Consider the following 15,330-nt stretch of genomic DNA (forward strand, 5'->3'; position numbering starts at 1 on the left):
GAACCGCGAGATCATGACCTAAGCGAAAGTCGGACGCTTAACCGACTAAGCCACACAGGCGCCCCCTCACTTGGGGTTCTAATACTACTTCAGATTCTTAAAGTCTCTCACTTGTCACTGTTATTGGTGAGAGCATAGGGGGCTTTTCAAGGAAGTACACGGGGGCTGCTTCAAAGCCAGTAAAATTGATTTTCAAATCAAGTGTCAAATTCAACCGTGTTACTTTCCGAAAAGATTTCCTGATTCCTTTTATACCTGTCAACCACTGAAGCAATTCACTTTTCTAATGTGCAGATACGGAGTAACTATTAATATTTTGTTTCTCCAGAGAAATGGTGATCTGACTTTTAGATGTGGATATAAACACTTGGGGATTAGTTGAAATAAGAGCTCAACTCAATCTAGGATTTTTTTTTTTTTTTTTTTTTTTTGAGAAGATTATTGTCCTTTTTATGGTGAAGCACTACTTTTATACTTTTCATTTTTAAAAATTTTTGAGTTTGTTTATTTAAGTAGCACAAGTGGGGGAAAGGGAGAGGGAGAGAGTGAATCTTAAGCAGGCTTCACGCCCAGCGCAGAGCCCAACTCCAGGCTCAATCTCGCAAACCAGAGCATCATGACTTGAGCTGAAATCAAGAGTTAGACACTGAGCCATGCAGGTGCCCCAAGAATTAACTCCTATAAAAAAACCACATTTTTAACCCCCAAATCCTATCTGTGTCACACTGGAATTAGAGATGACCAAGGATGAATTTAACTTATGCCATCAAAATTTAAACTTTAACCAATAGGATTACATGCCAAAATAATTGCTGTGATTTTAATTTTTCGGATACAGATGAAGAACTAGCACTGGATGGCAGTTTTGACCCAGACCTAAAAAACTACCACAAACTCCAGTGGGAAACAGAATTCAGACCTGTGGCACAGCAGCTTCTGAACCGAATTCAGAGTCACCACACCTTCCTGGAACCCCTGCCTATTCCTTCTTTCTAACGTTGATACAGATTAACAACAGAAGCAAGAAGTCAGGGCTCCTTCATTCTTAAGAAGTGGTAACAAACATGAATATTTGTTTTTAAGTATGGACAAATAGTGAAAGTTTTTCAGATACTGATTTTACGGAGTAGTCTAAGTATTTTAAAAGAAATAGGCCTTTATTTTTCATTAGGTATTAGGGGGAAATGAATATAAATGTACTCTCTGCTCTGAGAAATGTAAGATGAAAATATATTCACAGTTTTTCTAAGTAAATGACTTCTTCTATTCTGTATTAAATACTTCAGTTCCAGTCTTAAAGTTGGATTTAACAACTTTGGAATGTAAGTGTGTGTCAGTTCAGTAAGCGACCCATGCAATGAAGACTCCTAGATTTTTGTGTCTGGGAAAGAACGGTGGTCGACACTATGAGGAACACATCACTATGTAAACATCTGTATTGATTCTTCATCCTCTAATAATAATTTTCTGGTCAGGTACCAGTATTTTTCTTGTTCTCCTATTAAGAGCAGGAGTAAGCAGAAAAACTTAGGGAAGACTGCTTTGGACAATCTACTCTATTAAATAAGTAAAATAGATGAAAAAGGGAGTATTTTACCTCTTTTCATTTGAAATAAAATGACTAGACCACACAGTCCTTCTAATTGTAACTCTCTGTGGCTAGGGAGGTGATGGAACATTATCAGGGTCTAGGCTTAGGTATATGGCAGGTCTCAGCTTGAATCCCAGCTGTGTCCTGCGTGGGCCTCGGGCAAGCTACTTAATTTCTTTAACTTCGTCTGTAAAATGGGAATAATAAAATAGGAATGTTTTATTCTAGTGCAGTTTGCGCGGGGGAAAAACATTAAATGGGCAAGTTGCCTAGCACAATGTCTGATGTGATAGTAGTACTCAATAAATTATAGCATTATGATGGTAATTAATTTATTAGTTTACTATTCTTTGCAGGGTAAGTTTGGCCTTTGACTAAATGACAAAAACCAAAGAAACTGAGATTGCTATTATCCTACATTAGCCAAGTGAAGATTTGGAACTAAAAGTAGAGGCACTACTCTGCTTGGAGAAAAGCTATTATGAGTGGCCCCTCTCTCACCCTACAAAATACCAAGACTAATGGGATGAAGGCAGGTACTTCAGACTGGATGGGCTCTTAAAGACCATTAGAAAATAATATCTAAATTTCCAGGAACAAATAGACTTTCCAAGGGCCCTTCTAGTCTGGGCCTCATCTCTGACGAGGGCTCAGCAAAATTCCATAGGAACACTTCCCTTACTATATAGTCTGAGGGGCTGATCTCTCAAAACCATTTAAGGATCTTTTTTTTTTTTTTTTAAATCCATAGAAGGCTCTATATTCTACTTTCAGTGAAAAAGATCAAACTATCCCCCCCCCGCCCCAAAACAGCCCACTGAGTATTTATAACTAACATAAGAACTCCTGGTGGAATACCAGTATACCTGTTCTCCATATAAACTCTTCACCCTCAGACTCCTGTGCAAGCTGAACCTTTTGGAACCATCTCTCTGCCTTCCCCTCCGCTTTTTTAAAAGATTTTTTCTTAAGGGATCTCTACACTGCACATGAGGCTCAAAAATCACAACCCTGAGATCAAGAGTTGCATGCTCTTGACTGACCAAGCCAGCCAGGCACCCTTGCCTTTTGTGAAAACTGATAAAAAAAAAAACCATGTAACATAAAATTTATCATACTGTTTTTAAATGTACAGTTTAGTAGTGTTAGGTATATTCACATTGCTCTTCAGCAGAGCTCTAGAACTTTTTCATCTTGCAAAACTAAAACTCTGTTTCAAAAAAATCACCATTTCCTCTTCCCCCCAGCTCCTAGCAACCACCGCTCTACTTTCTGTTTCTATAAATTTGATTAGATACCTCACATAAGTGGAATCATATAGTACTTGTCTTCTTGTACTGGCTTGTTTCACTCAGCATAATATCCTCAAAGTTGATTCTTGTTGAAGCATGTGACAGGATGTTCTTCCTTTTTAAAGCTGAATCGGGGGCGCCTGGGTGGCTCAGTCGGTTGAGCGTCTGACTTTAGCTCAGGTCATGATCTCACGGTTCGTGAGTTTGAGCCCCGTGTCGGGCTCTGTGCTGATAGCTAGCTCAGAGCCTGGAGGCTGCTTCAGATTTTGTGTCTCCCTCTCTCTCTGACCCTCCCCTGCTCACGCTCTCTCTCTCTCTCTCTCTCAGAAATAAATAAAAATATTAAAACAATTTTTTTAAGCTGAATCGTATTTCCTTATATGTATATGCCACATTTTGCTTATCCAGTCATCCATCAATGGACATTTGGGTTGCTTCTACCTCATGGCTATTGTGAATAATACCCTGTGAATGTGGTATGTAAATAGCTCTTTGAGATCCTCCTTTCAACTCTTTTGGGTATATACCCAGAAGTGGAATTACTGGATTGTATAGTAGTTCTATTTTTAATTTTGGGGGGAATATCTAAAGTGTTTTCCATTGAGGCTCCACCATTTTACATTACCACCAACAGTGCACAAAGGTTCAAATTTCTTCATATCTTTGCCAGTGCTTGTTATTTGTTTCTTATATTAGTCATCATAATAGGTCTAAAGTGATATGTCATTGTGGTTTTGATTTGCATTTCTCTAATTACCAGTGATGTTGAGTATATTTTCATCTGTTTGTTGACTGTTTGTATATCTTCCCTGGATTAATGTCCATTCAAGTCCTTTGCCCAGGTTTTAGTCGGTCTGTTTGGGTTTTCTGTTGTTGAGTCGAAGGAGTCCTTTATATATTCTGGCTATTAACCCTTGATCAATCATATGATTTGCAAATATCTTCTCCCATTCCATAGGTTGCATTTTCACTCTGTTGATTATGCCCTTTGATGCACAGAAGTTTTTTGTTTGTTTTTATTTTTTATTTATTTATTTTTTTTGGCAGTACAAGATACCTTTGTTTATTTACTTTTACAAATAGTTTATTGTCAAGTTGGTTTCCATATAACACCCAGTGCTCATCCCCACAAGTGCCCTCCTCCATGCCCATCTCCCCCCTCCTCCCCCACACCCATCAGTCCTCAGTTTGTTCTCAGCATTCAAGAGTCTCTCATGGTTTGCCCCTCTCCCTCTCCCCCGCTATTTCTCCCCTTCTTTTCCCCCATGGTCCTCTGTTAAGTTCCTCCTAATCCTTGTATACGTGCAAACATACGGTATTTGTCCTTCTCTGACTGACTTATTTTGCTCAGCATAACACCCTCAAGGTCCATCCATGTTGCTACACATGGCCAGATTTCATTATTTCTCATTGCCATGTAGTATTCCATAGTATAGATAAACCACATCTTCTTGATCCATTCATCCGTTGATGGACACTTAGGCTCTTTCCATGTTTTAGCAATTGTGGAGAGTGCTGCTATGAACATTGGGGTACATGTGCTCCTATGCATCAGCACCCCTCTATCCCTTGGGTAAATTCCTAGGAGTGCTATTGCTGGGTCATAGGGGAGTTTTATTGTTAATTTCATTTCTTCATTGAGTCATTGGATGTTTAGTAGCATGTTTAGCCTCCACTTATTTGTGTTTCTTCCAGTTTTTTTTTCTTGTAATTGATTTCTAGTTTTATACTGTTAAGGTCAGAAAAGATGTTTGATGGGACTTTAATGTTAAATTTACTGAGACTTCTTTTGTGGCCTAACGTGATCTATCCTGGAGAATGTTCCATGTGCACTTGAAAAGAAGTGTATTCTGCTCTGTGTGGATGGAATGTTCTATATATATCTGTTAAGTTCATCTGGTCTGGGTCATTCAAAGCCACTGTTTCCATACTGACTTTTCTGGCTAGACGATCTATCTATTGATGTAAGTAGGGCATTAATGTCTTGTACTGTTACTGTATTACTGTCAATTTCTTTATGTCTGTTAATATTTGCTTTACATATTTATGTGCTTCTATGTAGGGTGCATAGATATTTATAAATTTATATCTTTTTGTTAAATTGATTCCTTCGTTATTTTGTAATGCCCTTCTTTGTGTTTTGTTACAGTCTTTGTTTTTAAAGTGCATTTTGATATATAAGTATTGCTCCCCCTGGTTGTTTTCCACTTCCATTTGCATGGAATATCTTTTTCTATCCCTTTACTTTCCATTTCTGTGTTTCCTTAGGTGCGACATGAGTCTCTTGTAGGCAACATATAAGTGGATCGTGTTTGTTTTTTTTTTAATCCATTCAGTCCTTTGATTGGAGTATTTAGCTCATTTACAATTAATTATTGATAAGTATGTACCTATTGCTATGTTGCTAATTGTTTCCTGGTTGTTTTTACAGTCCTCTGTTCCTTTTATCTTCTCTTATTCTTGTCTCTTATACTTTGATTACATTTTTTAGTGTTATGTTTGGATTCCTTTCTCTTATTATTATCTATTACAGGCTTTTAGTTTGTGGTTATCATGAGATTCACATATAACATCCTATGTATATAGCAGTCTATATTAAGTTGATGGTTGCTAAAGTTCAAACACATTTTATTTTTTATTTTATTTATTTATTTATTTTTAAAGAATTTATTCATTTTTGAGAGATAGAAACAGAGCGCAAGCAGGGGTGGGGCAGAGAGAGGGCAACACAGAATCTGAAGCAGGCTCCAAGCTATCAGCACAGAGCCCAATGTGGGGCTCAGACCCACAAACTGTGAGATCATGACCCGAGCTGAAGTCAGACGTCCAACTGACTGAGCCACCCAGGCACCCCAGTTCAAACACATTTTAAAAGCACTACATTCTTACCCCGTCCATATTTTATGTATATGATGTCATATTTTATATATTTTTATTTCATGTATCCTTTAACTAATTTTTAGATATAATTAATTGTACTACTTTTTATCTTTTCACCTACATGCTAGTTTTAAAAGTGATTGATCTATATCTTTATAGGTTTGCTTTATTGGGGAATTTTTTTTCTTCCATAATTTTCTAACTTCTAGGTATGGCCTTTTCATTTCCATTTAAATGTGCCCTTCTGGGGTGCCTCTGTGGCTCCGTTGGTTGAGCATCCAACTTAAGCTTAGGTCATATCTCATGATTCATGGGTTCGAGCCATGAACATGTGCTGACAGCTCAGAGGCTGGAGCCTGCTTCAGAGTCTGTGTCTCCTTTTCTCTCTGCCCATACCCTGTGCACACTGAGTGTGTCTCTCTCTCAAAGATTAAAAAAAAAAAAACAACAACACATTAAAAAACTTAAAATTGAATTAAAATTAAAATTAAATTTAAAAAATTAAGCTGTCCTTTTAACATTTCTTCTAAAGTTTAGTGGTGATGAACTCCTTTAACTTTTGTCTGGGGAAGTCTTTATCAATCCTTCAATTCTGAATGATAACTTCGCCAGGTAGAGTATTCTTGGCTGTAGGTTTTTTCCCTTGCAGCACTGAATATATCATGCCACTCACTCCCTTCTGGTCTGCAGATTTTCTGCTGAAAAACCAGCTGATAGCGTTATGGGATTTCTCTTATACATAACGATATTCTTTTCTCTGCCTGCTTTTAAGATTCTCTCCTTAAGTTTAATTTTTGACATTTTAATTTTTATATGTCCTGGTATGGACCTCCTTAGGTTCAACTTGTTTGGGGGTGCTCTGTGATTCTTAGACTTGGATGTCTGTTTCCTTCCCCAGGTTAGGGAAGTTTTTAGCTATTATTCATAGAAGTTTTCTGTTCCTTTATTCCCTCTCTTCTCCTTCTGGGACCCCTATAATGCAAATGTTGTTATGATTTTCGAAGTTGTTGCAGAGATCCCTTAACCTATCCTCATCTTTAATAAATTCTTTTTTCTTTTTTCTGTTCATCATGGATATCCTCCATTACTCTGTCTTCCAGATCACTGATCCGGAAGGAATTCTGTATCCTTTAACCTGTTGTTGATTTCCTCTAGGGTATTTTTCATTTCAGTTATTATATTCTTCAGCTCTGATTGGTTCTTTTTAACATTTTCTATCTCCTTGATGAAGTTCTTACTGAGTTCATCTACTCTTGTCTTAAATCTTGTAAGTATCTTTATGACCATTACTTTGATTTATCAGGTAAAAATTGCTTATCTCCATTTTGCTTAGTTCTTTTTCTGAGCTTTTTGTTTTATTCTTTTACTTAGAACATATTCATCTGTGTCCTCATTTTGTCTAACTCTCTGTGTTTGTTTCTGTGTATTAGGTAGGTTAGCTACATCTCCTGGTCTTGAAAGGAATGCCCATAAGGCTATATACATAGGATGTTATATATGAATCTCATGATAACCACATGAGACAGCATCCTGTGGGGCCCAGTAGCACAATCCTCCCTGGTCATCAGAAGCAGGTGCTCTTGGGTATCCCCTGTGTGGGCTACATGTGCCCTCCCATTATGACACAACTGCTGTGTGCACACTGGTGAGCAGGGTTGTTTCCCAGGGTGGCTGGCTGCAATGACTGGCATAACTATTGCAGGTGCACTGGTGGGTAGAACTGACCCACCCCCCCCACCCCCCGCCCCGAGTGACTGGCATGACCATTGTGAGCATGCTGGTCAGTGAGGCTCTCCCCTTTCTTAGGGAAGGATTTGCTTTGTAAAGGTGCCAGTCCTGCCGGGCTGCCCACTGGGGTTGGTGGGGCACTAGTGACTCTGGGGGGATGCTGGTCCCAACTGAGGCTACCTGTCAGGTGTGGTGGGACAGGAGCCATTTTTAGAGGGGTGCCAGCTGGGGTGGGTCCTCAGAGAAATGCCAGAGCAGCATGAGCAGTGCTAGCAAGGTAGATGGAAAACAATATAACTAATTCCTCCTACCATCTGGCCAGCTAAGCTGAAGGTAGGCAAGAAAAATGGTGCCAATTTGCCTTTCTGTTCCTGCAGAAAGCTCTACAGATGTCTGCCTCTCTGGCACATACCGTAAAATTAGTCATTTAATCTCCTTGATGTATAATCCAAGCAAGTTTAAACTGCTGTTTCTGTGCTGGGTTTTAGACAGAGTGATATAGCACTGGCCCTTTTCCAGCAAAGTCTCTGTTTTCTGTAGCCTTCTAGCTTTCCTGGAGTTAGGCCTCACTGATTTTCAAATCGAGATGTTATGGATGCTTTTTTCTTTCTTTCTTTTTTTTTTTTTTTCCAGTGTAGGTCTTCAAGGCCGGGATGCTCAAAGTGGGGGTTAGTCTTTGCTCCTCAGGGAGATATCTGCACCTGTGATATCCCTCCTGCTGTGGGTGGCTATCTTGGAGGTTTCATTCCTGACCATGTCTCTCTTCCTATGTTTCTCACTGTGGCTGCTGCTTTATGTGTTTAACTGTCAAAGATGTATTCTGCCATTCTTCAGGTTGTTTTCAGGGTGAGTTGCATTATATGTAGTTGTTGCCATGATATGTCCACAGGAGGAGGTAAGCTCAAGACTCCCTCACTCTGCCATCTTCCTGGAATAAATCTACTTTGTTCTTTCGCAAGAGTGTTTTGAATTTTGGGGGTCCTCTGAGATTTCATATGAATTTTAGGATGGATTTCTCTATTCTTGCAAAAAAAAATGGCATTTTCAAAGAGATTACACTGAATCTATAGATTAGGTATATTGACATCTTAACAATATCCTTAAATCTTTTAATCCATGAACACAAGACATCTTTCCATTTATTTGTGTCTTCTTTAATTTCTTATAGAAGTTTATTGTAGTTTTCAGGCTACAAATCTTTCATCTTCTTGGTGAAACTTATTCCCAAGTATTTATTCTTTTTGATGCTATTGTAAATGGAATTATTTTCTTAATTTCCTTTTCAGATTGTTCATTTTTAGTGTATAAAAATGCAACAGGTTTTTGCATGTTGGTTTTGTATCTTACAACTTTGCTGAATTTACTAGTTCTAATAGGTGTGTGTGTGATCTTTAGGGTTTTCTGCAAATAAGGTCATGTTGCAGAGATAACTCGACTCTTCCTTTCCAATTTGAATATCTTTTCTTTTTCTTACCAGATTGTCCTGGCTAGGACTTCCAGAACAATGTTGAATAGACGTGGTGCAAGTAGGGATCCTTGTCTTATACCTGATCATATAAGAAAAGTTTCAGTCTTTTCATTGAATGTGATGTTAGTTATAGGCTTTTCATATATCGGTTTTATTATATTCAAATAGTTTCCTACTGATTCTAGTTTGTTGAGTGTTTTTAATCATGAAAAGGTGTTAAAATTTGTCAAATGCTTTTTCTGAATTGATTGAGATAATCATGTTGGTTTTTTTTTTTTGTTTTGTTTTTTGTCCTTCCTTCATTCTGTTAATGTGGTGTATTGCATTGATCATTAATTGTATGTTGAGCCATCCTTGCATTCCAGGAATAAATCCTATTTCATACTTTAGATGTGCTGTTGAATTTTTTTTGCTAGTATTCAGGATTTTTGCAACAGTATTCATCAGGGATATTGGTCTGTACTTCTCTTGTGATGTCTTTTTTAAAGTTTTTATTTTAATTCCAGTTAGTTAACATACAATGTTCTGTTAATTTCAGGTGAACAATATAGTGATTCAGCATTTCCATACATCCCCTAATTCTCATCAAGGCAAGTGCACGTCTCAATCTCCATTGTCTATTTAACTCATCCACCCAGCCATCTCCCTTCTGGTAACTCTGTTTGTTCTCTATGATTAAGAGCCTGTTTCTTGATTTGTCTCTCTTTCTCTGTTATTTTTTCCCTTTGGTTGTTTGTTTCTTAAATTTCATGAGTGAAATCATATGGTATTTGTCTTTCTCTGACTGAGCATTATATTCTCTAGTGCCACCCATGTTGATGCAAATGGTAAGATTTCATTGTTTTTCATGGCTGAGCAATATTCCATTATACATACCATATCTTTATCCATTTATCAGCCAGTGGACATTTGGGCTCTTTCCCTAATTTATCTATTGTAGATAATGCTTCTATAAACATAGGGGTGCATATATCCCTTTGAATTAGCATTTTTGTATTCTTGGGGTAAATACCCAGTAGTATGATTCCTGGATTGTAGGGTAGTTCTATTTTTAACTTCTTGAGGAGACTCCATACTGTTTTCTAGAGTGGCTGCACCAGCTTGCATTCCCACCGACAGTGCAAGAGTGTTTCCCTTTCTCCACATCCTCACCAACACCTGTTATTACTTTTTTTATGTTGTTGACTTTATTCTGACAGATGTGAGGTGATATCTCATTGTAGTTTTGATTTGCATTTCTCTGATGATAAGTGATGATGAGCACTTTTTCATGTGGCCATCTGGACGTCTTCTTTTGAAGAACTATCTGTTTATGTTTTCTGCCCATTTTTAAGTTGGATTATTTGTTTTCTGGGTGTTGAGCTGTATAAGTACTTTATATATTTTGGATACTAACCCTTTATCAGATATGTTATTTGCATATGTCTTTTCCATTCCATTACCTTTCCGTTTTGTTGATTGTTACTTTGTGCAGAAGCTTTTTATTTTTAGGGGTCCCTGGGTGGCTCAGTCAGTTAAGCGTCCGACTTCGGCTCAGGTCATGATCTCATGGTTTGTGGGTTTTAGCCCTGTGTCGGGCTCTGAGCTGACAGCTAGCTCAGAGTCTGGAGCCAGTTTTGGATTCTGTGTCTCCCTCTCTCTCCGACCCTCCCCTGCTCATGCTGTCTCTCTCTCTCAGAAATAAACATTTTAAAAAATTTTTAAAGAAGCTTTTTATTTTGATATAACCCCAATAGCTTATTTTTGCTTTTGTTTCCCTTTCCTCAGGACACATACCAAGAAGAAGTTGCTACCTCTGATGTCAAAGAAGTTACTGCCTGTGTTCTTTCTCCTCTAGTATTTTAATGGTTTCCTACCTCACATTTAGGTCTTTAATCCATTTGCACTTATTTTTGTGTATAGCATAAGAAAGTGGTTCAGTCTCATTCTTTTGCATGTTGCTGTCCAGTTTTCCCAACACCATTTGTTGAAAAGACCATCTTTTTCCCATTGGATATTCTTTCCTGCTTTGTCAAAGATTTAATTGACCATATAATTGTAGGTTTATTTCTGAATTCTCTGTCCGAGTCCATTGATCTGTTTGTCAGTTTTTGTGCCAGCACCATATTTGATGCCACCAGCTTTGCTCTTCTTTTTCAAGATTTCTTTGGCTATTGGTAGTCTTTTGTGGTTCCATACAAATTTTAGGATTGTTTGTTCTAGTTCTATGAAAAATGCTGTTAGTATTTTGATAGGGATTACATTAAATCTGTAGATTACTTTGGGTAGGATAGACATTTTAACAATATTTAATGTAGATGTTTTAACAGTATTCTTCCAATCCATGAGCATGGAATGTCTTTCCATTTCTTTGTGTTATGTTCAGTTTCTTTAATCAGTGTTTTATGGTTTGCAGAGTACAGGTCTTTCACCTCTTTGTTTAGATTTATTCCCAGGTTTCTTATTATTTTTGGTGTAATTGTAAATGCGATTGTTTTCTTAATTTCTCTTTCTGCTGCTTTGTTATTGTCGGGTAGAAATGTGATAGATTTCTGTTGATTTGCATTCTGCAACTTTATTGAATTTATTGGTTCTAGTGATTTTTTTGGTGGTGTCTTTTGGGTTTTCTATATTAGTATCATGTCATCTGCAAATAGTGAAAATTGTACTTCTTCCTTACCAATTTGGATGTCTTTGACTTCTTTTGTTGTCTGTTTGCTGTGGCTTGTACTTCCAATACTATGTTGAATAAACCGGTGATAGTAGACATTCTTGTCTTGTTCTTGACCTTAGGGAAAAGGCTCTCAGTTTTTCCTCATTTTTAAAAAGTTTATTTATTTTTAGGGGTGAGTAGAACAGAGAGACATTGAGAGAATCCCAAGCAGGCTCCATGCTGACAGCATGGAGCTTGATGCAGGGCTTGATCTCATGACCCTGGGATCATGACCTGGGCTGAAATCAAGAGTTGGAGGCTTAAGTGACTGAGCCAGCCAGGTGTCTCTCAGTTTGTCCCCATTGAGGACGATGTTAGCTGTGTGTTTTTCAGGGATGACCTTTATTGAGATATATTCCCTTGAAGCCTACTTTGTTAAGGGTTTTTTTTTTTTTTTTTTTTAAATCATGAATGGATATTGTACCTTGTAAAAATGTTTTTCCTACATTTGTTGAAATGATCATATAGTTCTTATCCTTTCCCTTATGTGATGTATCACACTGATTTATTTGCAAATATTGAATCATTTGCAACCCACGAATAAATCCCACTTGATTGTGGTGAATTATATTTTAAAGGTATTGTTGGATTGGTTTGCTAATATTTTGTTGAGCATTTTTGCATCTATGTTTATCAGAGATATTGGCCTGTAGTTCTGTTTTTTTGTGGTGTCATTATCTGGTTTTAGTATAAGGGTAGTGCTGGCCTCATAGAATGAATTGGAAGATTTCTTTCCTTTTCTAAGACTTTGGAATAAGTTGAGAACAATAAGTATTTACTCTTCTTTTGGTAGAATTCATCATATGTAAAGCTGTCTGGTCCTGGACTTTGGTTTTTTGGTTATGTTTTGATTACTGATTCAATAACTTTGTTGGTTATCAGTCTGTTCAAATTTTCTATTTTTCTGTTTCAGTTTGGTAGTTTTTATGTTTCTAGGACTTTATTTTTTTCTAATTTGTCCCATTTGTTGTCATATAGTTTTTCATAATATTCTCTTATGTTTTTGTATTTTGTGGTGTTATTTCTCCTTTCTCCTTTGATTTTATTTGGGTCCTTTCTCTCTTTTCTTGATAAGTCTGGCTAGAAGTTTATCAGTTTTATTGTTTTTTTCCCAAAGAATCATCTCCTCATTTTATTGATTGTTCTATTGCTTTTTTAGTTTCTATATCATCAATTTCTGTTCTAATTTTTATTCTGTCTTTCTGCTGGTTTTATGTTTTGTTCATTCTTTTTCTAGACCCTTAAGGTGCAAGGTTAGGTTGTTTATTTGAGATTTTGTTTTTTTGCTTCTTGAGGTAGGCCTGTATTGCTCTAGACCTCCCTCTAAGAACTTCTTCTGCTACATCTCAGAGGTTTTGGACCATTGTGTTCTTATTTTCATTTGCTTCCATGTACTTTTTTATTCTTTTATTTCCTGGCTGACCCATTCGTTGTTCGGTAGCATGTTATTTAACCTCCATGTATTTGTGTTCTTTCCAGAATTTTTCTAGTGATTGACTTCTAGTGTCATAGTGTTGTGGTCAGAAAAATGTTCAATCTTCTTGAATTTGTTCAGGTTTATTTTGTGGGCTAATATGTGTTATCCGGGAGAATGTTCCATGTGCACTTGAAAAGAATGCGTATGCTGCTGTTTAAGGATAGAATGTTCTGAAAATATCTGTTAAATCGATCTGTTTTAGTGTGTTATTCAAAGCTATTATTTCCTTCTTGATTTTATAGTTAGATGATCTGTCCATTGCTGTATGTGGGGCGTTAAATTCCCCTACTATTGTATTACTATCAATTAGTTTCTTTATATTTTTTATTAATTGGTTTTATGTATTTGGGTACTCCTATGTTGGGTACATAAATATTTACAATTATTATGTCTTCTCATTGGGTTGCCCCCTTTATTAATATATAGTGTCTTTCCTTGTCTTTTGTTTGTTTTTATTAAATATTTTTTTAGCATTTATTTATTTTTTGAGAGACAGAGTGTGAGCCAGGGAGGGGCAGAAAGAGAAGGACACACAGAATCCAAAGCAGACTCCAGGCTCTGAGCTGTCAGCACAGAGCCTGATGCAGGGCTTGAACTCACAAGCTGTGAGATCATGACCTGGGCTGAAGTTGGACACTTGACTGAGCCACCCAGGCACCCCTGTTACAGTCTTTGTTTTAAAATGAAATCTACTTTGTTGGATATAAAAATTGCTACTCTAGCTTTCTTTTGATGTCCTTAGGCAGAATAGATGTTTCTCCAGCCTTTCACTTTCAATATGCAGGTGTCTTTATAAAAATCTTTTATATTTTTTATAAAATTTATTTTAGGTCTAAAATGAGTCTCTTGTATGCAGCATATATATGGGTCTTGTTTTTTTTTTTTTTAATCCATTCTATCATTCTATGTCTTTTGATTGGAGTATTTAATTCATTTACATTCAAAGTAATTATTTATTTATTAATAGCTGTATTTGTTGTCATTTCATTACTTGTTTTGTGGTCGTTTCTGAAGATTTTCTCTGATCTGTCTTGTCTTTCTCCCTTTCATGTTTTGCTGCTTTTCCTTAGTGATATATTTGGATTTCTTCATCTTTATTCTTTGTATATTAGGTTTTTTTTTGATACATAGTTATCATTGGGTTTGTATATAACCTCTTTTGCATATAGCAATCTATATTAAGTTGATGGTCGTTTGAGTTTGAACTCATTCTTTTCTCCTCCCCATGTTTTAGGAATATGTTATTCCTTTTCTCATTAGTTCCTTAGCTCCTTTTTTACAGAAATATTCATTTTTATGGCTTTTGTGTTTCCTACCTCTATACTCTCACTTTTGATTTTTTTTTTTTTTTTCCTTGAAAGAGCACACAAGCTGTGGGGATGGGCAGAGGGAGAGAGAGAGAGAATATTAATCCAAAGCAGGCTCCAGGCTGAGCTGTCAGCACAGAGCCCAACGTGGGGCTCAAACTCACGAACTGCTAGATCATGACCCAGGGCTGAAGTTGGATGTTCAACCAACTGAGCCACTCAGTTGAGCGCCCCTCAAACAACTGTTAGTTTTGATTCTCCCCCGTCCATAGTCTGTTTCATTTATTTCTGCTCTGAACTTTATTTCCTCCCTTTAGCAAGCTTTGGTTTAGATTGTTTTTCTTTATCTAGTTCCTTGAAGTATGAAGCTAGATGGTTAATTTGAGATCTCTCTTCTTTCACCTAAGGATTTATAGCTATAAACTTCTTAGCACTGCATCCCATAAGTTTTGGTATGTCATGTTTTCATTTTAATTTGGCTTGAGATATTTTCTATTTTCTTTTTAGAGAGAGAGCATGCAGGAGTAGGTGAGAAGAGCAGAGGAAGTGAGAGAATCTTTTTTTTTTTTTCAATGTTTATTTTTGAGAGAGAGACAGACAGACATGAGCAGGGGAGGGGCTGAGAGAGAGAGAGAGACACAGAATCTGAATCAGGCTTCAGGCTCTGAGCTGTCAGCACAGCTGACAGGGGGAGACGGGGAGAGGGAAAGAAACTTAAACAGACTGCATGCTCAGTGCAGAGCCTGACACAGGTCTTGATCCCACAACCCTGGGATCATGACCTGAGCTGAAATCAAGAGTTAGATGCTCAACCAATTGAGCCACCTAGGTGCCCCTGTCTTGAGATATTTTCTAATTCTCTTTGTGACTTCATTGATGCACTAATTTAAGAATG

The 15,330-nt window shown here is 37.1% G+C and overlaps 1 protein-coding gene across 7 annotated transcripts in view; it reads left to right on the plus strand.

Annotated features, from left to right (window-relative positions):
* ARMC2 (armadillo repeat containing 2) overlaps nt 1-15,330 on the plus strand; it is a 135,299-nt gene that overhangs the window by 106,649 nt on the left and 13,320 nt on the right. For 6 of the 7 annotated variants that reach the window (XM_039237428.1, XM_039237426.1, XM_039237432.1 and 3 more), the window contains one exon: nt 839-1,055. The exons of the other annotated variant lie outside the window; for it this stretch is intronic. In XM_039237428.1, coding sequence (XP_039093359.1) covers nt 839-996 — 158 coding nt within the window. In that variant the 3' untranslated portion in view covers nt 997-1,055. The remainder of the gene's footprint in view (nt 1-838; nt 1,056-15,330) is intronic. 7 annotated transcript variants of the gene reach the window in all.

This window comes from Hyaena hyaena, unplaced genomic scaffold (assembly GCF_003009895.1).
Source record: "Hyaena hyaena isolate Hyena2069 unplaced genomic scaffold, ASM300989v1 scaffold_123, whole genome shotgun sequence".
NCBI classification, from domain to species: domain Eukaryota; kingdom Metazoa; phylum Chordata; class Mammalia; order Carnivora; family Hyaenidae; genus Hyaena; species Hyaena hyaena.